A 20,915-nucleotide genomic window follows, 5' to 3' on the forward strand; every position below is an offset into this window, starting at 1 on the left:
CTTTGACCTGTGGAGAGGCAGTTTTTTGCTACCTGTGCCAAACTTCCATAGATCCCCTTGTCTGCAACCCCACTGCATTCACCCACTTGTTATCAAAATCTTCTGCTGCCCAGCAACCTGCACAACCAGATTTAAGTGTGCCTGTGAGGCTACACAGATGCACAGTTTACACCTTTACCAGCATCCTGACTTTGGTGTGGTTATCCATGCAAATTACGCATGTTTTTAATTACTTATTTTTTAAGCCCTGGCTCTGACAGGGAAGGGACAGGCTGGTACTTCAATGCAAAGCTGTGAGGTGCCAGCTCAGTAACTCCAGGCTGGAATTCATGTGTCTCCAGCCAAAATGCTGAGAGTCAATGGCATCAAACAAAAAAAAACACGTGGTATGCAAGGGTCACTCCCAGGAATGGCTTGAAAGGAAAGTTCTTGGGGATGCCAGAGCTCTGCCTACCTGCACTGATATTCCTATGGCTTTTTCGACAAGTGCACCTCTGGAATCAGCTCAGTAAGAGAGAAGGAATGAAAAAAAAACCAAAAAAACTGAGCTACACATTGCTTTTAGAAATTGTTCACAGAGGAAAAGCGAAGAGAAGCAGTCAGAAACGGAAAATGTAGTAAAGTTAAATAAAGCATTCAGAGAATTTTATGTCCCAGTAAAAAGCAACCCTTGGCTCATCACAAGCACATAACATTCACAAGACCCTCCAGACAGGTCATTACCTGGATTATAGGTTTAAAACTTGGTTTGGCAATCTGGCTTTGCCTCAAGGCCATTGCATGGCCAAACTGGTCCATAATTCTTGATAATGCCCTTTCCAGCGGATGCTATTGCTTCACCAATTTGTGTTCAAAATGTTACTGCAAAAAACCCCCACAAAACAAAGAGATGAGAAGAACCCCAAGGATGACAACGAAAAGGCAAAATAAGAAGGAATGAGTAAGAGAGAGCATGAGGGAGAGTGAGTTTTTTGCCAAGAGGTTTTCTCTTGCAGAGCACAAGGTCAGGCAGCTGCAGACTGAAGGGGCAGAGCTGAATTTTCATTACAATGCTCCTTCCAGAGGAGCCAGAGCTCTGTCTTGCACTGCACAGTGAGGAGATCTCTCCCATGCTCCAGCCACAGACCAACACCAGCTGTACACCTGCTGAAGGCTTGGTGAACTGGTGAGACACAATTCTGTGTGCCTGAAACAAGCTGGTTTCATTTAAAACCATCCTGCTGCCATCTCAGGTGTTGACTTATTGGGAGGAGGAGGAAGAAGAGGGCAGGAAGTAACACCTCCACATGTCACATATTGATGTAGATCCTTGTAGGGCAGCTGAAAGCTCAAATCTGTGGTGTTTCAAAGGGATGCCTGCATCTCTGAGGCTGGACAGGGAATGGAGGAGACAAGATGTTTGAGCAGAACAAGCTCACAGGTGATCTGGGCAGGGAGGCTGCACTGCCAGCAGCAAGTGTCTGCTCAGTAGCACTCACATGTGCTTTGTTTCCAGGGCAGGGAGGTTTGATATCTCCTCAAGGAGGGAGGATGAAGCCATGGAGGGATAATTGCATGTGGTGAGCACTGATGTTCCTGTAGGCACAAACAGTCCCAGGCTGACCTCCCACAGATTCCACACAGCAGTGATCACCATGCCTGGCACAGCCCCAGGCAGCGAGCAAGGATGCAGGAATCCCACCAGTCCCCACCACAGGAGCAGCATGCAATCATTTTCAGTGTAACCCAGAAGACATTAACATTTCAGCAGCAAAAAATGAAAAAGCTGGCTTTTAAGACGTTGTTAAAAATTCCCCACATCTTCTTTATACAGAGATAGTTTGGTCTTTAAGAGTTTTCTAAGGGAAATAAACTCTTAGAGAGAACTGAAAAATGCAGAATTTCTTTGGATGGAATCTCTGCTCCCCTGACAACTGCTCTTGTGGCTGCCTTAGAGCAAAGCAAGGAAAGAGAGAACCAAGAGGAGTTAAAGGAGAGCTTAAACAAGGGTGAATAAAACCAGGATCTGCTCACAACTGTCTAGGAACCAGATTCAGGGAAAGAGCAAGGGAAAAAGACTAAAAGGGTTGGGCAGGGCAAACATGGGCAGGTGGAGAAGAGAGGAAATGAGGAGCAGCAGGATAAAAGAGAAGCTGGTTCCTCAGCTGGTCCCTTCTAGGCTGGGAATCTTTTGCAGAGGATGTGTTCAGCCACTGGACACCTGTGCAGATCTCCTATCACGTTCCATGCTGAGGAGGAAGACCAGGGCAGGAGGCTGTGAGATCCTGTCCTGCTCCGTGGGTGACCCTGGCAGTGAGTGGGCATTTATGGAACAGATGAAAAACAGGGGCTCAGGCCCACCAGAGGTGTGGGGTCAGCTTTTGGGGGTGCAACCACTGCTGGCTGTGGGTGAGCTACTCTACCAGACATGCAGGAACCTCACTTGAGCTCCCAGAACCGTTCCTACAGGCATGAGGTCCCCAGGAGAGCCCACTCACCGTGCTGCTGCAGCCAGCAAAGCAGGCAGATAAGTATGTGACCCCGTCTGCCCCACACACTGGAGTGAAGGAATCAGTTTGGCATTCACAGTTGTTATTGCAGGGGGAATATGGGTCCAGAGATGAGGTTGGAGTTGAGCTGTAAGACAAAGAGAGAAAGAAATTAATGGACAGCGTGATTATCAGCCAACTGTTGCCTTTACAAAGATGCCTTGGAGGGGGATAGTTAAGGCAAACACATTACAAAAAAGCAGTGGGCAAGCTAGCTGGGTTCCAGGTCTAAGAAATCAAGGCTACAGCCTCTCCTTGGAGACTTGAAATGCCATGGCCACTATCTCCCTGCAAAAGAGAATCTAATGCAAGGCTTGGGCTGCCCTGTTACCTCAACAAGAAGCCTCAAGGAAAAGAGATGCTGTGGAGATTGCTCTGTGTTTTTCTGCAACACTGTCAGAAGCTGACAGGCTGAAGTTGTCATCTAAAGAGCTGCCACTGCATACAGGAGCACTCAGAAAGAAAATACCAAATACCAAATAAGTCTCTCTCCAAGTCCTGTGAGTGCAGGACGTTAGAGGGTTATGTGGGCCTCATTTCTCACATTAAAATGGACCTGCAACCACAAACATTCTCTCTTCACCATATCTGTATTTCCAGGCATCTAAAACCTAGTTCTACAAATTCCCCTCAGGCACTTAAATCAATGTACAAAGCAGTGCATGTCCCTTACTGCCAGGACAAACTAGACCAAATGCTATAGAGATGCCTGTGGGTACAGACTCAGCTCTGGCACCTTTTGATTCAATTTGACTGAATTTCAGATTTTAGTGAAATGTCATCTGCAGGTACTTAACTCTGCCAGTGGTGAGTGGCATGGAACATCCCAGACCAAGAGCCCATACAACACTGCCTTCTCTATGCTTGCTCTAATGCTGTCTGAAGGCCAGCCCTGCCTGTCAAGGACATGGATTTATGCTGGTAAAGCTCCCCTGAACCCTCTGTGGACTCACTTGTTTCCATAGGGAACAGTAACCCCTGCCACAGGTCCTGTGTCACACCCCAGGAACAGGAAGGACACGTAGCAAGCTGTGGACACCAGGTTCACCAGCATGGCCATCCTGATGGCTCCCAGAGCAGACAGGCTCAGCTTCTTCACCAAGAGGCCACCCAGGAATATGCCCAGACACGCACATGGGATTGCTGTCATCCCTGCAAGAGGAAAAACCAGTTAGCAAGAGGCATGAGCCAGTGAACTACACTGTGACAGGGCTGAACTCTCCAGCAGCCAGATCTGTGCCCTGGCATGAGGAAACCTTGCAGTGACCAACTGCTGGAGCAGCACCAAGCTGGGGCTGCCCAAAAAAAGGAACAGATGCAAACAGGCACGCTGCCTGTTTGCAGAACCCTTCTGCCAGTTCTCATCCATGCTGGAGAGAATGCCAGACTTGCTGAGCTTGGCCCAGCCTGACCTCAGCAGCAGCAAATAAAGTCAAGAATTTTCCAAGGTGTCTGGAGGCTCCGGATGAACCTTGCTGGTGCGACTCACAGTAGTCTGGTCTTAGAGACTAGGCAGGAACAGCATTTGAAAATATGAAATCTCCCTAGAAGAATTTTCATAAACTGTTAAATGCAAAATCACAGCCAGAAGTGACTCCCTTTCCAGCACAGGGAGAAATTACCACACTATGCTTGTTTGGGGTCACTTTTATCCCTTTGCTGCCAGCTATAACTCAGATCTCGCTCACCTGAACTGTGCTTAGAAGAGAATCCCAGTCCTGGCATTTCTAGATTCCCTTAAATGCCATGTGAGAAATATGATTATAACTTTGTTTAAACAAGTTGCTGTGAGAAACACAGAGATACCCAAGTCTCCTTTCCCACTGTCAGGTCAGAAGCAGGATGTGCTGTGGCTCATGGGTGATCCCCTCTTTGCTGGCCACCCATCTGCACTCACATGCTGACTGCCCAGCCAGCTCCCACCAAACAGCTTTTTCCCTTCTCCCACTGGGCAAACAGTGAAGTTACTTTCCTTTGCCAAGCCTTTAATTTTCAGGAAAGATGGAATAGCCTAAGAACTTGGAGATCTCTGGCCTTCTGTCAAATCGTATTAAAATTCACTAGCAAATTCCCGAGTCGCTTGGGGAGGCAAGGCTGACTGCAGGGGATTGTTTCTTTTGGAAAACCATGCCAAAACCAGAAGATATCAATGGGTTTAATAGGGAAATAAACAACTGTCAGGAGAGCAGCTTGCAAACTCCTTGTTATGATATGAAGATCCACCCATGTCCTGATGTCCCAGTTTTTGACAGATCACTGCCAGCTGCCCATCTGGCGAGCTGTGGTCACAGATCATCCAAGATCAACTTGCAGATATCTTAATTGGGTGCTGCTGAGAGAAGGGCTGTCATAAACAAATGGCTGGGCCTGCCTGGGATGAGCAGCAGCAGAAAATAAATGAATATTCTGCCATCAGTGTCCTGACAGGGAACAAATGAACACTGAGAAATGCAGAACGTGAAATCACAGCAGCATGGAATGGTCAGAGAGAAGGGACGTTTGAAAGACGACCAAGCTGCACTAACTCAGGTATTTGAACTGTTCATTGCAATCTTGTCCAAGGGGAAAGCAGTGACAGGAAACAGGGCCTCCTAACCCAGACAGAGATAGGCTGCACAACTGTAGGGCACCAGAACCATGAGACAAGCAGTTCAATGGGCCACACTATCACTTGGAGAGCAGCTGCAGTCTGGGCAATCTGACAGCCCATTTCTGCTGCATCTCACAGCCTCTCCTATCCTGGCTGTCCCATACTGCTTCCCACACAGCAGGCTTGGCCACAGGGCAAGTGATGGCAGCAGGATGCAGTGGAGAGCACAGCTGAGGAAAAACGATGCTGGGGGTCTGCTCTGAGCCCTGCCGCCATGGCACAGCTGAAGCCCAGCCCTCTCACTCACAGACACATTTCCACATGTCAGACTTTTTGGGCAGCCTGGCAGCAGTTCCCAGCCATGCTGAACACTTTTCAACCCCTGTGGATGCTGGAGGTTTGGTGTCCCCATGGGTACTCACCCAGGAGCTGGTTGGCAGATGAGGTGGTGAGGTTGAACTGCTGCTCCAGGTACTTCCCCAGGAAGGCAGCGAAGCCGGCCACCACCGCAATCTCCATGCAGGCTGCCAGGATGATGCAGGTGAACACGGGGTTGGAGAGCAGGTGCTTAGTCACTTTGGGGATCACTAGAAGAGAGACAAAAAGGGAGAGGTGTTTTTGTGTAGACTTTACTTGAGGTGCTGGAGGTGCCTGTCTCCTCTCCTGAAGGGAAAACTCACTTCACATCAGGAGTAATTTCCTGTTCTCACAGACAAGCTGCTTCAAATGTGGCAACACCAGAATGAAGTGAAACACCCAAACAGTGCCAGCTAAAGATTCAAGGACCAAGAGAGTGCAAAAAGAAATCATCTGTCATTATTTACTCTTACAGATGATTTTGAATGAGGAAAATTTCCAATATTGCTTTTTGTTTCCTCCATAGGGAAGTCAATCAAAACCTGGTGTGTTCTTTCTTCTCCTTTCTGTACCTGACCCCTGTGAATAAAGCTGAGCCAGGCAACAGGTGCCATCAGTGCTGTATTCAGCATAAATTCCTGCAAGATTTCAGACACAAACCAACCCAGCTTACATCTGTTCTTTCCTTCTCCTGCCACCCACATTTGCTTCATTTTCCTGTTCCAAACTGGCACACTTACTGATGGTCACCTTTCTGCAGCACATGTGGATGTTTTCAGCAAGCTGAAACTCTCTGGCTTAGCCTGGCCCATGGATACCCATGGCACAAAGGTCCTCCTGCCTGGGACAGGCTTGTCAGTGTGTTCCCACAGCCTAAAGCTCCTCCAGCCAACCAACATCCTCCATGTAGACCCTCCCATCCTTAACAGGACATGCTGAGCTGTTCACTGTGTAGGACACACACGTGGCTCTGCTTTCAAGATACCTTGGCTCTCCCCTTCCAAATCATCATTGTCCAGAGTCCTTTCTTCTCCAATCCCATCTCAATTTCCCATAAGCAAACAAGAGTTACCCTACAAAGGGAAATCTGGCTAATGAATCAGATCGCACGTTTTCTACTCCAGCGAACATTTTAATTATTGTCGAGATAACACAGCTTGAAGAAGAGAGCATCCCAGTACAGAAGAGAGCCTTGCTTTGTCTCAGTACCTGATGACTAATTTCTCCCTGAATTAAATGTGAAAATCATTAAGTTTGAAAATTACCTTGATGTAGTGTAGTGAAGCCTCAATGGACCCCTATTTGCATTTAGAAAATCCATCCCCCACATTCCCTGCGGTGTACCAGGGGCTGGCAGATGATGTTTCTCTGGTGCTGGCTTATGTTTTCCCTCAGGAATTTTTTTGCACTGGCCTCAGCAGAGAATGCAGAGCTCTTTGTCAAGGCTCTGCTTGGGTGCCCTTGGTTCTTTCTTGGGGACAGTGGAAAAAATGGTTATAATTGGGTTTGATCTAACTTTTTTGGAAGAGGTCACTCCACAGTTTCTGGTCTCTTTATATCAGAAATGTTTTTCCAAGCTATATAAAATTCCTGCTTCCTGAAGATTTACTGAACATAATTAAGGTGCAAGAGGCATAGCAATTTTTAGCAGAACAGAGGAAAAAAGAAAAGAAAAAAGAGGAAAAAATACTGTGTGGGAGGAATGGGGATGGGGGAATTCAGACATGGATAAATTTCAGAAGCCACCTGCTGCACCCTTCAGTTCTTTGGTGGCCACCTACAGAATTTCCCTTTCTTGCCAGGAAAAATACAGAAAAGGCAAAGGTGGACTTGGCAGTACTGAGCTTGAAAAGATGTATTTAAGGTATTAATGACTGTTGTGCCTCAGGAGTTCAGTTTGCTCAAGATTAATGGATTCCTTGAGATGCAGCTTTGTGCCAATTTAAATCCAAAGACACTAAGGTCTGGCTCTAACTTTATTCACCGAACAGTAGTGGTGACAGCCTGCCTTTTGCAGGACAGAGTTAAAGATCACGGACATTTATTTCTGAAGCTGGCACCCAACCATCATGCACTACCAAGGTCAAAATCCATCTTCTGTGCTTGGGGTGGACAACAAAAATTTGCAGATTTATTGCAGCATCTCACACAGAAGAAGAACCCCTCCTAAGTGCCTCATCTGGCAGTGCAGGGCTCCAAGTCACAGCACTTCATCACCTAAAGGGGCTACAGGAGAGTTGGAGAGGACCTCTTGACAAGGATGTGTAGTGACAGGACAAGTAATGGCTTTAAACTGAAAGAGGGAGGGATTACATTCAATATAAGGAAGAAATTATTTAATGTGAGGATGTGAGACACTGGAACAGGTTGCCCAGAGAAGCTGTGGATGCCCCTGAAACTGTTCAAGGCCAGGCTGGACAGGGCTTTGAGCAACCTGTTCTAGTGGAAGGTGTCTCTGTCCATTGTGAGTGTCTGGAACAAGATGATCTTTAAGGTCCCTTCTGACCCCAATCTTTCTGTGATTCCACGCTCAATGCTTCTCCTTCCTGTGAGTTTTCTGGGACAGATCCTGTCCTCTGCTGAATGTCTGACCACTGTCTACTGCAACAGGACTCTGCACCATCAGGCAGGCATGACACAAAACCCAGTGCAAAGAGTGCACCAACAGCCCAAGCAGTGTCTGGCAGCCTCCACCATCTCCTCAGCCAGGGCCAGCTCATTCTCTTTCATCTTCTAAAGGAAATGACAGGAGGTTCCCAATAGAACTGAATATCCTTTCATCTTGCTACTGCCATTTGTTAAGATCAATCATTTGACACTGGCTACTGCCTTATCTGTCTCAGTTCTTGAGGTGAAATACCTCTGGGAAAAGGTAAAAAGTTAGCAGTGAAATTTAAAAATCTCTCAATGCACTGGAGTGACATGCTTTCAGCTGCCTGGCATATGGTGTTGGGTATGGGAATAGAAATGCCTGATGGGGGACAGTGAAGCCCTGGGGAACACAACAGCTACAGATGGTGCTTCTCCACTGGAGCCAACTCAGCAGGAGTCGTGGTAAATGTTACCCTGCACCTTACACTCCAGAGCAGCCCTTCGCAGCTACAGAGCTCAACTGAAGTCCATTTGCAAAGTGGGAAAAGCCTTTTGGAGTCCAAAGAGTCTCAAAAATCGACTTGGAGAACCCACAAGCTGCAGCAGACATGGCATAGACAGACTCAGCCTCCCAATCCCAGAAGGAGGAGCTCATTTACCGTCCTCATCCTGCTGCACCCGATATGCTCCAGAAACGGCGGCAGAAAAGCGATTCCCACTGCCCTGTCGAGATGCACTGAGGAGAACACAACACCTCTTTTCACTGCTGAAATACTTAAATTCCAACTCTTCAGACCACCTGTGTGCAGCCTTGGTCACAGGATCATCCACAGGCTGGGAGGGACCTGGGTGGATGTCCCAAAGCTCTCAAATATCCCCCACCAACCCTGTGACTTCCCACCTTTTCACACTCAAGCAACACCCCTGCCAAGGCATCAAAACACCCCCCCTGTCTCCCTCTGTGGGGCCTCTGTGGATGACAGGCCAGGGGCTTGACAAATGCACACACTTATGTACCACCAAGTAGCTTTGATTTGTCACTGCACATCGGGGAGTACCGGGGATAATTGGCAACCTCATTACACGAGGTTTAACTACTCTCCAGAAACGACAAACTATAATCATCACGTTGGTGCTTGAAATGAATTGTTTGGAACATTACAATCACCAAGGCCCCTGTTTCTGGTTGGAGCACCCTACAGAGACATGTTTTCAATTTGCAGTAAAGATGAAGAACACAGAAAGCAAAGTAATAAATTAGAGGGAGTTTTACAGCCCAGTCCACCTAGGACAGTGTGGTGAGGAAAAGGCAAAATGTAGTATCGAGCCAAAATATGACTTTCTACTACCCATGTCAGCAGCAAGCCTCTCTCTCTGAAGAGAAAACAAAAGGCAAAATCACCACCTGGCTTGAGAAAAAAGGGATGAAGAAAACAGCACAGGCAGCAAGAACAAAACATGTTCTGGAAAGAGTCAGCTCCTGTAAAAGAGAATATGGAGTAAGGCAAGAGGTGCTGAAGATATCTCAGGTGAGTTTAGTATGCTGAAGCTCCATGTGGCCTTGGCGAAATTATCATAAAGGGTATGAGGGAAAAGGATGACACATAAATCAAAAAAACCTTCCTGACAAGATTCAAGCTTGAAGCAGAAGTAACATAGTCAAGCATGGAAGGCAGGTCCTTCTAGTACATCAACTTCCCTGGAGGAACCACCTTTACTTGACTTGAGAGGAGGACATAAACCTCCCTCACCTGTGACACAGAACTCATGGAAAAGCATTTTTTGGAGACAGGCTCTGCTTGCCTTCAGTTGCTGCTCAGCTTTGGCCCTGAGGTGTGCAGGCTGAAGACCTTTCTGAATTTTTTCATGCTGCTGAGAAGAAGATGCTGACTTGGAAATAGCCAAGAAAAACCTGACAACAGTATCTGCATCCTCATGAAACACAAGCCAAAGGGAACTCAGAGACAGGACCTGATACCTTTTGTGATCACCACTTTCTCACCTAAGACTTGGGTTTCCCAGCAAGCCTTTAAGGTGTTTGCAGGGGGACAAGACCCAAGTCCAAGAAGGCATTGAAGCCTAAACCTGGGCTGAAGCCTCACCACTGCGGATGTGAATGAAGGTATAAATGGAGCCCCCTCCAAAAGGTTGTCACTATCAGTCCTGAGGAGAAAGGAGTTAAAAACTACTTTTGTTAGTCTTTAATCCTGCCCAATCCTATGAACTCCCACTGAGGATTACAGGCTCCCCGTGGTCCAGGCCCTCCCTGCACAGCTGGGAGCTTCTGCCCTAGCACTGTATGTCTGCTCCCAGAGAGCACTTTTTGGGAGATCAATCCCGGATTCAGAGTGGCTCCCTCCCTAGGTACTCAGCAGATTGGTACACGGAGCAGGACGGAACTGAACAGAAGACAAGGCAGCTGTCAGCTGTACATCCCAGCTCTCCTACACTCTTGAAAATGAAGCTGGAAAGAAACCAAAATGTTTCCAAATCTAGGGAATTTGCAGTTCTGAAATTCATTTAATTCCACAGTGAGTTTTCGTTTAATTCATTGTGAATGAGCTTCTCCTTCCAAACCTGGAGGATTCCATATCAATTTCAATCCTTTTAGGGTTTTAATCTCTCTTGCTAGACAGAGCGGCAGAACGTAACGAATTTCTGGTTTAAATCATTGCAAAACAGAATGCATTTAGGGCAGAATGTTTCAGAGGTGTTAAAGATCATGCTGAGGAAGCATTCTGAAATCAGATTTCATCAGAACTGGCCGCTGAATTCAATAGATGTGACATTTCTGTGTGAAAAAAAAAAGAAGGGTTTTAATGAACTATTTCCAAGCACGTCCCAGAGCAGGTGGTGTGTCAGAGGCAGAGAGTGAGAGGGCGGATGCTGGACAGACTCGAGCAGAGGGCACAGGTGCCCTGACACAGCCGAGCATCTTCTCTGGCCCCGAGGAGCACAGAGGTCCCCAAGTCAGAGCAGAGGTGGGAAAGCAAAGCTGTGCTCCCCACAAGAGCAGGGACTGCCCAGCCCAAGCCTGAAGTGCTCCCACAGACCACACGGAGAGCACAGCGCTGGCTCAACCCTGCCAGGCAGGAGCAAAGAGCAATGGCAGCATTTATTCAGACTTCCACTGCTGTTAATCCTTCACTTCTCTGTGCTCCCAAATGGATTCGCTTTGCTGAACTGAAATACTAATCAGGCAAAGCGGTGCAGCATTCACGTGCCAGTTTAGCTGCGGGAAGCAGCTCCCAGGACTGTCCCAAGGCTTTCCTGCCTGAGCTGCTTTGCCCCTGTGCAGAGCCCCCCGCTGCCTCCACTGCCTTTGATTGCCTCTTCACCTCGTGCTGTTCAAAGGCACCACCTTCATTTCAAGTTTAGAGCTGCTCTTAAGACTGCTTCTTTCCTGGCATGAAAATACCCCACAGGAAGAGATGCCAGGGTTTCCCAAAAGCTGGGCCCTCCCTCCTGCTTAGAATTTTACAGAGATGTAAAAGATTGGTACTTTGAGCATGTTCCTTTTATATTAGTCCCAGCTTTTTTTTGCGTTCTAAGGCTAGAGAAAGCCAAGGAATCTCAGCCAGCCCTCCATCTCAATGACTTTCAGCAGATCCTGTGGTGTCTGGAGCATCTTCCCACATGCCAGCCGTGCCGTATCTCTAGGTGACAGCCATGACCCAGCAGCTCAGAGCATGTCCCCAGCTGACACTGCCCTGCTCCTTCTCCTACCATGTCCCTTCTCTTGTGGCAGTCACTGCAAGGCTTGGGGAAAAATGTAAAAAATAATAAAGCTCCTTCAGTAGCCAAAAAGGAGATGCAGTTCATCCTTTAAGGATGTGTTACTGATACAGAGGGTGTTTGCATAATCAATCCAGAGAAACAGCTCTTACTCCCCACACTTGCACAAGAGATGGACAATCCACACCTCCATGCAGACATGGATTTACAGCAGGAACAGCCCTGCCCAGGACAAGCTGCAGAGACAGTGTTTGCTAAAAATGAGTCAGTCATGGCCATACAAGCCCCAGGGAGCATCTCTGGTCCCAACCCCCTGTACAGGCTAATTCTCTGCTGTTGCCCAGAACAGCTGTGGTTGTCCCATCCCTGGAAGTGTTGAGGGCCAGAATGGATGGAGCTCTGAACAACATGGTCTAGTGAAGGTGCTCCTGCCCATGGCAAAGGGGTTGGAACTAGATGGTCTTTAAGGTCCCTTCTAACTCATGCCATTTTATGATCTCATGGATTCTGTTCAGCGTCACAAATTCATGCAAAATCCAAGGTCACATTAGGACCGAAGAACATGACTATGCATGCACATACATATTTTGAACCTCTGTATATAACTAAGAGCCTTTTTTTTTAATTCTAGGAAAAAGCCCAAACAGTCTTAACGTTCTCCAAAGGAGAATCAACAAATATATTAAGGAGACTAAGACCTGCCACACAGGAATGCATACAGGTATTTCAGCTGCTACCAAAGTAATGAATACCCAGAGAAAGATTAAACCATCACCTGAAACCCTGCTCATCAGGAATGATGAGGTGTGCTTGCCTCACTTCAGCAGCACGACTCTTGACCACATTTTGACTGTGACAACAGTGGCAAGGGACTTGAAAGGAGATGTCAGCTACCAACACCATGTCGTCTGACAGCCTCAAAGGAATAACTAAAAAGGTCGTTCCTTGCCTTATTTGATGTGACATAAATTTTATTTCAAAGTCCATCTACAGAAAGGCTCCTGGAATACTGACTGCTCAGAAATGGGGTTACCTGCAGTGGGGGCCTAACGTGGAGGCCTGTGGTGCCTCCTGATGTAATCAATACTTGAAGCATATGGATGTGGCAGTTTAATTTCTCTACTTCAATGAGCAACAGATGCTCAGTGAACCCCCCCATGGCCTCCCTGTGTGCAAGATGCTCAGCACCATCCTCAGGCTGAACTGCTGCCCCTCCATGCAGCAGGGATACGTCATTTTCTTTCATTTTTCTGTATGAAAACTTGCAAATGTTTCCAGTGCCCACTCCAAAAGCTCAGTGGCCAGAAGCAGACACTTTGATGTGCACACAACAAAAGCCACAGCACTATCCAAATGGACATATAATGGGAAAAGTCCATTCAAGAGAAAAAATCCTTGCAACAAGGATGAAAGGATGAAGAAATTAATTTTACTGACCGAGTTTCAAACAACTTATCCCTTTACCTTCCTTCTGAATTTCCTCATCAAGTCAAAATTTCACATCTTTGACCTTCCCTTAATGAACAACCACATCTACTATTCAAGGCATTTTTATATATTTAGACAACACTTTTTTCCCCAAAGTCTCTTTTCCCTTCGCACCCGCACTTCATTCAACTCCCAATTAAGGTGACTGCACAGGGAGTAAGTGATTTTGTCCTCATTTATCTAAATGCATCAGGCAGTAATGAAACTCGCTCTGCCACAGCAACAGGGCGTGGGAAGCAGCCCCCAGTGCTACAGAAACACCCTCTCAGATGAAGGGTTTTCCAGTACAGCCTACAGAAAGGGTATCTACTCACATTTTCCCACAAAATGCTGGATCCTCAGCTGACTTTAATCAGAGCCTCCTCCACTTCCATCACTGCAGGACATGATGTGAGGCTTTCTCTCTAATTTGCAACAAATCATGCTCTGCCCTGCCATTTTGCAGCTATTCTGGGCTGGTATCTCCCTCTTCCCATTTCAGTTTAAGGGCTGTGGTGATGCCCAACACTCATTGCTTTGCATCTGGGATTGCACCAAGCTGAAGCTCAGGTGCTGGGAGCTCCCAATTTCTTTTAAGTGCTCTTGCTGGCTCACTCTCTGTTTTGAGAAGCAGAGGGGAGGAGGACAGTACACTGGAGAGAAGTTCACAAATTGCTCTGGCAGCTGAGCTCCCTTTCATTTTTTTTACCAACTCCTTAGGACTATCATGCATATCTGAAGCTTTGCAGCTTAAAAAAAAAAGGAAACCCAAACCTTTCAAGCAGAACAAAGTCTCTCTTTCAGATGCAGACAATGCCAGAGATAATTAATTAGAAGCTAGGGGCTGAAACATCAGGTTACAGATTTCCCGGGTGACTTTTGGTGGGACAGAGGGCCTGGTGCTGAGCCTCGCGGCCGGCACGCCACGTGTCTCACCTCGCGGCTGGCACACCGAGTGTCTCACCTCGCGGCCGGCACGCCACGTGTCTCACCTCACGGCCGTCACACTGTGTCTCACCTCGTGGCTGTCACACCGCGTGTCTCACCTCGCGGCTGGCACACCGTGTATCTCACCTCGCGGCCATCACACCGCGTGTCTCACCTCGTGGCCGGCACACCACGTGTCTCACCTCGCGGCTGTCACACCGTGTATCTCACCTCGCGGCTGTCACACCGTGTATCTCACCTCGTGGCCGTCACACCGTGTATCTCACCTCGCGGCTGTCACACCGTGTATCTCACCTCGCGGCCATCACACCGCGTGTCTCACCTCACGGCAGTCACACAGCGTGTCTCACCTCACGGCAGTCACACCGCATGTCTCACCTCGCGGCTGTCACACCGCATGTCTCACCTCGCGGCTGTCACACCGCGTGTCTCACCTCGCGGCTGTCACACCGCGTGTCTCACCTCGCGGCCGGCACGCCACGTGTCTCACCTCGCGGCTGTCACACCGCGTGTCTCACCTCGCGGCTGTCACACCGCGTGTCTCACCTCGCGGCTGTCACACCGCGTGTCTCACCTCGCGGCCGGCACACCTCGTGTCTCACCTCACGGCAGTCACACAGCGTGTCTCACCTCACGGCAGTCACACAGCGTGTCTCACCTCGCGGCTGTCACACCGCATGTCTCACCTCGCGGCTGTCACACCGCATGTCTCACCTCGCGGCTGTCACACCGCGTGTCTCACCTCGCGGCCGTCACACCGCGTGTCTCACCTCGCGGCCGGCACACCGCGTGTCTCACCTCGCGGCCGTCACACCGCATGTCTCACCTCGCGGCTGTCACACCGCGTGTCTCACCTCGCGGCCGGCACGCCACGTGTCTCACCTCGCGGCTGTCACACCGCGTGTCTCACCTCGCGGCTGTCACACCGCGTGTCTCACCTCGCGGCTGTCACACCGCGTGTCTCACCTCGCGGCCGTCACACCGCGTGTCTCACCTCGCGGCCGGCACACCTCGTGTCTCACCTCGCGGCTGTCACGCCGCGTGTCTCACCTCGCGGCTGTCACACCGCGTGTCTCACCTCGCGGCTGTCACACCGTGTATCTCACCTCACGGCTGTCACACCGCGTGTCTCACCTCGCGGCTGTCACACTGTGTATCTCACCTCGCGGCTGTCACACCGCGTGTCTCACCTCACGGCCGGCACACCCTGTGTCTCACCTCGCGGCTGTCACACCACGTGTCTCACCTCGCGGCCATCACACCGCGTGTCTCACCTCGCGGCCATCACACCGCGTGTCTCACCTCGCGGCTGTCACACCGTGTATCTCACCTCGCGGCTGTCACACCGCGTTTCTCACCTCGCGGCTGGCACACCGTGTATCTCACCTCACGGCTGTCACACCGCATGTCTCACCTCACGGCCGGCACACCGAGTGTCTCACCTCGCGGCTGTCACACCGCGTGTCTCACCTCACGGCTGTCACACCGCGTGTCTCACCTCGCGGCTGTCACACCGTGTATCTCACCTCGCGGCCGTCACACCGCGTGTCTCACCTCGCGGCTGTCACACCGCGTGTCTCACCTCGCGGCCGGCACACCGCGTGTCTCACCTCGCGGCTGTCACACTGTGTCTCACCTCGCGGCCATCACACCGCGTGTCTCACCTCGCGGCCGTCACACCGCGTGTCTCACCTCGCAGCTGCTGGAAGCAGGTGGTGCTGCTGTCCCCATCCAGAGGGTGCCGCAGGACCCCGTTGCTGGGCTTGGGCCGCTCGTAGTCCCTGTCGGGGAGCATGGCCTGCTCGCTCTCCCCGGCGCGCTCCGGCCGCGGCGGCAGCGACTGCGGGAAGCCGAACATGGGCAGGGACGAGAAGAAGAGTAAGGCACCACAGAGCAGGAAGCCTCCCCACCACGCTCCGATCCACCGAGGGTCGTCCGGGGTTATGTCCAGCTTACCTGTGGGGGGAGCAAACACGGGTCAGGGGCTTGGCCGTGGGGAGGGGGAGACAACGGTGTGGATGATCCCGTGGGCTGCAAGGCGGTCACAGGGACCCCTGGTGAGGGGCACGAGACACAAGGTGGGAGCTGCAGTGTGTGAGCCACCAGTGCACAGTGTCCTCCACACCCAAGGGATCGTCAGGACCAGCTCCCATCACTTCTGCCTAAATGGTACACCCGCCTTTGGCAACACCCTGCAGTCAGAGCTTCTCCCTAGCGTTCTGGGCTCTGCCAGCTCCAGGAAGCTGCTGTGTACCAGTGTCCCCTGTGCTGGCACAGAGGTTTTGGGCATCCCTGTCCCAGTGTGTCCCACTCACCTGATACATCCCCTGGCACAGAGAAGGACACTGCACCTCCAACCCTGCTTTCCCAGGAGCTCAGTGCTCCCTCTGCTTTGAATTCTCGGCCCTTTTCAGCAGAAGAGAGATTGGCATTTGGGCTTTAGGGGCACCTCTGACTGTGTGGAGTGTGAAACAGTCCTAAATATTGGAAAAGAAACCCACCCACAGCATCAAATGGGCTTAGGAAAGTACCAAAGTAATCAGAAAAGGAAGAACAAAATAAAAGGTTAGAGCATCCTCTAGGCCACAGCTGAGCAGAGGCAAGGCCTAAGAAGGGTCTGGAGTCCATGTGGGGAAATAAAAATAAACAGCAGGAGAGGAAAAACTGTTTTCCTAACAGCTGCCTTGCTACCACAGCCACAAGGGTGCCCAGTGCTGGAGCTGATTCCTGGAGGAGAGTCAGGTCCACATGGCTGGAATAACAAGCTCCTCTGTTCATGGTGACTGTCTGGTTACTGCCACTCTGAAAAATCTGTCTCAAGTGAGGCAATCAAGTTGTCTCTCAAGCAGAGACAGAAGGAAACTCTTTTTTTCCTTAGGGAAAACAACACGTAGCCCTCAAATACAGATAAAGTTTGAAAAATAGTGTTGTGGAGGGACTGGATTCCTCTGCTGTTATTTCTTCCTGCCTGAAGTGCATTTTTTTCAGGTTCTTGGGAGCACAACAGCGTGAAGAGTCAGGCAAATCAGAGTCTTCTTCATACTCCCTTCCTAAAATAGCTGCTGGGTTGCAGCAGCATGCCCTGGCATCCCACACCTGCCCAGAACAGGGGGAAGGATGAGGCTCAACCCCCCAGAGCTTGTTCTTGTGCCACCTCGAGCTGTAAGGCAGAGCCAGATGCAAAGGGGAAACTCTTTCCCATGCAAAAATAAACAGAGGCCATATGTGCCCCAGCTTTTGCAGGTCAGTGACTGACCATGGCCAAAGCCAGCTGGAGCTGGGAGCGCTGCAGCCTCCCTGTAAAGTGGCTGAGCCACAGCCCTTCCAGGCTTCTCAGCAGTAACCTTCCACAGGTCTTCACTGTGGCTCTGTATCTGTCTGGGGCTTTTTGAGCTGTAAATACTGAGCAATGCCTTATGTTAAAAATGACCAGAAGACACCCAATTAACTTTTTAGCTAGGTCAGCGTCTTGCCTCTGATGGTAACCAGCTGCAGCTACCCAGAAAGCCTGTAAGAATAAAGTCAGCATATATTATTCTTGTGACTCGGGAGCTGAGCTAGCTTTGGAGTTATGTTCATTTTTTTCATATATAAACTTGTCCTATTGCTTTAAAATCCATTTGGAGATTTTTAGCACCTTATGGTGAGGAGTTCCACAGCTTTACCTACAGGGAGATAAAATATTTTCTTCTGTACATTCATATTTTAGTATAAATTATACTAAATGGTCAAATATCTAACAGGTTTCAAACAGTTCCTCTGCCAAGTGAGGCTTTGGTAAAGCCAAGGAATGAAAAGGGGCCATGTGGTGTTTGACCAAACTGCAGCCAAATGTTTCAGCCATCCCAAAAGATACTTCTTTGTCATTTGATATTATTTACATTTCTTCAGCTGCCATCTGCTTGTGAGATCAAAAAAAGGCAGTAACACTTTTCTGTGCAGATTTGCAGATCTGCCCTCAGATCTTGCAGAGATCTGAGAACAATTGTTCTCACAACAATTCTGTTCTGAGTCCTGCAAGGTTCAACTCCATCCTAATGCGTTCTGTGACAACACATTTGCACCATCACAGGGCTGAAATGCACCCTCTAAGGGACAAAACCCCTGCATAAGGGTCTGTGGGATCCGACGGAGCTGAGAACCGTGGAAAAAGCATCTGAACAACTGAGGGAAAGGAAAGAAGCATCAGGTTTGCCGTGTGTAGCCAGAGGGCCGGGGAGCAGCAGAGAACAGCCTGTTGTTACATGTTGCCCTCTCATGGCCAAGAACACACAGTGCAGGCACCAATAAAAACAGAATTTGGTCTAAAGGAACAAAAGGACAATTTGCAAACAATCTGCTTTAACCCCAGTGAAGTCAAGGTGAGCAATAATTATTTAATGTTTTGGAGAAAAGCACTAATGCTGTGGGATTGATGCTGCCCATCCAAGCAGGGCAGAAGGTGCTCGGCATGGATCTTACTGGTGTGCCTCCATCAGAACCTGGCTCCACCACACCCTGGGGTGGCAGCTCTCCAGATTTCACCCCGTGCTCTGGACACAGCTCCTCTGGCATGACAGTGCAAGGTGTCCTTTAAGGGCTGGGATGAAACTCATCTCATAGCAGAAAACACAGAAGGGAACAAATTTTAACCATTATAAATCTGTTATTTATCAGAACAGAGCTGAAACCTTTTGAATCCCAGCCTCAAAACCCTTATGAAAGAGGCAGTGAAGATGGAATGACAGCCGGTTTCCTGATTGTGAGCATCAACATTTTTGTCCTGATGATAAAAATTTAGCGAATTTGATTTGAAACCAAACCACAGCACTCCTTACTTGTGTCAATGAAGACAGCATCCACATAGATTTTGGTACAGAAGGAGCCCAAGATAAATCCACAGGCTGGTCCAAATACCAGCATCGTAAACAGGATCCCTACAAGGAGAGAAGAAAGAGAAGATTAGTACTGGGCTCTGGTTATTCATTGCAAGTTGTTCTGCTTGTCTGCTGTTAGATGGTATTACCTTAGTGATGCCAAATAGATAGAGGCAGTCTCTGTGTTGAATGCTCCAGGCAAAAGAGCACCCTTAAATGTGTTTTGCTTTTCCATATCTCTTCAGGAAAATGAACAGATGGAGGTGTGATAATGCTGAAGGATTTCTATTGAGCTGAGAAGACAGTGTGGACATATGCTGTGTTTTGGTTGGCTGGATGCTCTAAAAGATGTCTTACTCAACAGCACAAGGTAAAGCAGACCTGCCTTCTCCTCACGGGCAACTCTTGCCACCTCCACCTAAAATCCTGGTAGACAGAATTTTCAGACATTAGGGACAGCAAATCTATGAAACTAGTGTTGTCACAGACTGCTGGATAAAGTCCCTTTACAGAAGTAGGAGCACTTTTCCAAATCTGCAAAGCCCTTCTCCCCATCAGACACACACGGCAAATATTCATGCTGTGTCGATCTTCCAGCCTCTCACAACTGCTTGTTCTTTCTGCAAAACCTGCATGAAATTGCCAGTGTAATGCCAGGAGAAGAGCTATTACGAGTAAATTACTTATTTGTTTCAATACAGTATTTAGAAGCATTTATTTTCACTCCCATTTTGGCCCTGAAACAGGAACGCTACAGGCACAGCGCCAGCTCTCAGTTATCCAGGGCAGAAAGGCGGGGGGACACAAGGATAATCCAGAAAAAGAAGCAGCAAAGATAACACAAAACATTTGTAAATTAGACAATAAGAACGTATTAGGTCCTTTCACATTTGGGGAAAACAACAAAAAATCCCCCAAGGACCCTTGTAAATGGCTTTCTGAAGGGTGCAGACTGAGCAGTGTGCAGCAGAGCAGGAGCCTGCTTGTTCCCTCTGGGGAAGGCACTGCTGATGGACCCATGTGCCTGGTGAGGGGGGCACCTCAGCAGAGACGTGCCAGCACCAGTCCTGGTGTCCCTGCACCTCAGAGGTGGCCCACGAAGGAGCTCATTTGCATCTGGGCTCTTTGCTGGCTCTCCTCATCTCTCTGGGGGTGTTGCCTGGCATCTCAGTGCATTTATAATGCACTTCATCACAGCTATCTCAGCCCTCAAGTTCCTTATCTGGAAACTTTTTAATTCCCAAGTTCCCTCTCTGTGCATTTCTCAGGAGCTGGAGAAATTATCAGAGCTGCAAAAAAATTCCCAGACCGCCATCCCCAAGCAAGGGAAACCACATCTGCCAACAACGGCTTAGCCAAGCAGAATAAACTGGAATGGTCAGAAGCAACTTCAGCTTCATTTTAAACATGCAGGGTGCAAACTAACTCCTCCAGGTTGCTGGCACTGGGACTTGGCTGGATTGATGACCAGGGACAAAGCAGAGGTGCCTCCAGCCAGCTGCTCACACAGAAACCCGGTGTGTTAAAGCCTCTCACCTTCAGCAGCACGAGGGACAGACGAAGGTGGTGGGAGGAAAGGAAGTTGTATGAGCTGCAGTGAGGGGTCACTGCTGTCAGGGCAGCAGCAGGAGCTGCCAGCCCCTGCCCAGTCTCTGCCAAGCTCTAAGCAGCAGCAATGGCACTGTGTCACAGCCCGTGGTTAAATTAATCCCGAGGTCTCTGCCTGTGATGTCCCATGTCACATGTGGACCAGCCATCATCTCCTCTCCTGCAGCCACCTTGTCCTGCTGTGCTGGGTTTGTGCTCCATGGTCCAGCAGAACACTGGGACATTTGTGCTCCA

The 20,915-nt window shown here is 49.2% G+C and overlaps 1 protein-coding gene across 1 annotated transcript in view; it reads right to left on the reverse strand.

Moving 5' to 3' along the window:
• Window positions 1-20,915, reverse strand: part of SLCO3A1 (solute carrier organic anion transporter family member 3A1) — a 138,895-nt gene that overhangs the window by 18,764 nt on the left and 99,216 nt on the right. Inside the window, exons 3-7 of the mRNA XM_058846966.1 lie at window positions 19,035-19,133; window positions 15,910-16,173; window positions 5,541-5,705; window positions 3,482-3,680; window positions 2,478-2,616 (exon numbers count right to left, since the gene is read on the reverse strand). Of these exons, the coding sequence (XP_058702949.1) occupies window positions 2,478-2,616; window positions 3,482-3,680; window positions 5,541-5,705; window positions 15,910-16,173; window positions 19,035-19,133 (866 nt within the window). The remainder of the gene's footprint in view (window positions 1-2,477; window positions 2,617-3,481; window positions 3,681-5,540; window positions 5,706-15,909; window positions 16,174-19,034; window positions 19,134-20,915) is intronic.

This window comes from Poecile atricapillus, chromosome 11 (genome assembly GCF_030490865.1).
Source record: "Poecile atricapillus isolate bPoeAtr1 chromosome 11, bPoeAtr1.hap1, whole genome shotgun sequence".
Taxonomy (NCBI): domain Eukaryota; kingdom Metazoa; phylum Chordata; class Aves; order Passeriformes; family Paridae; genus Poecile; species Poecile atricapillus.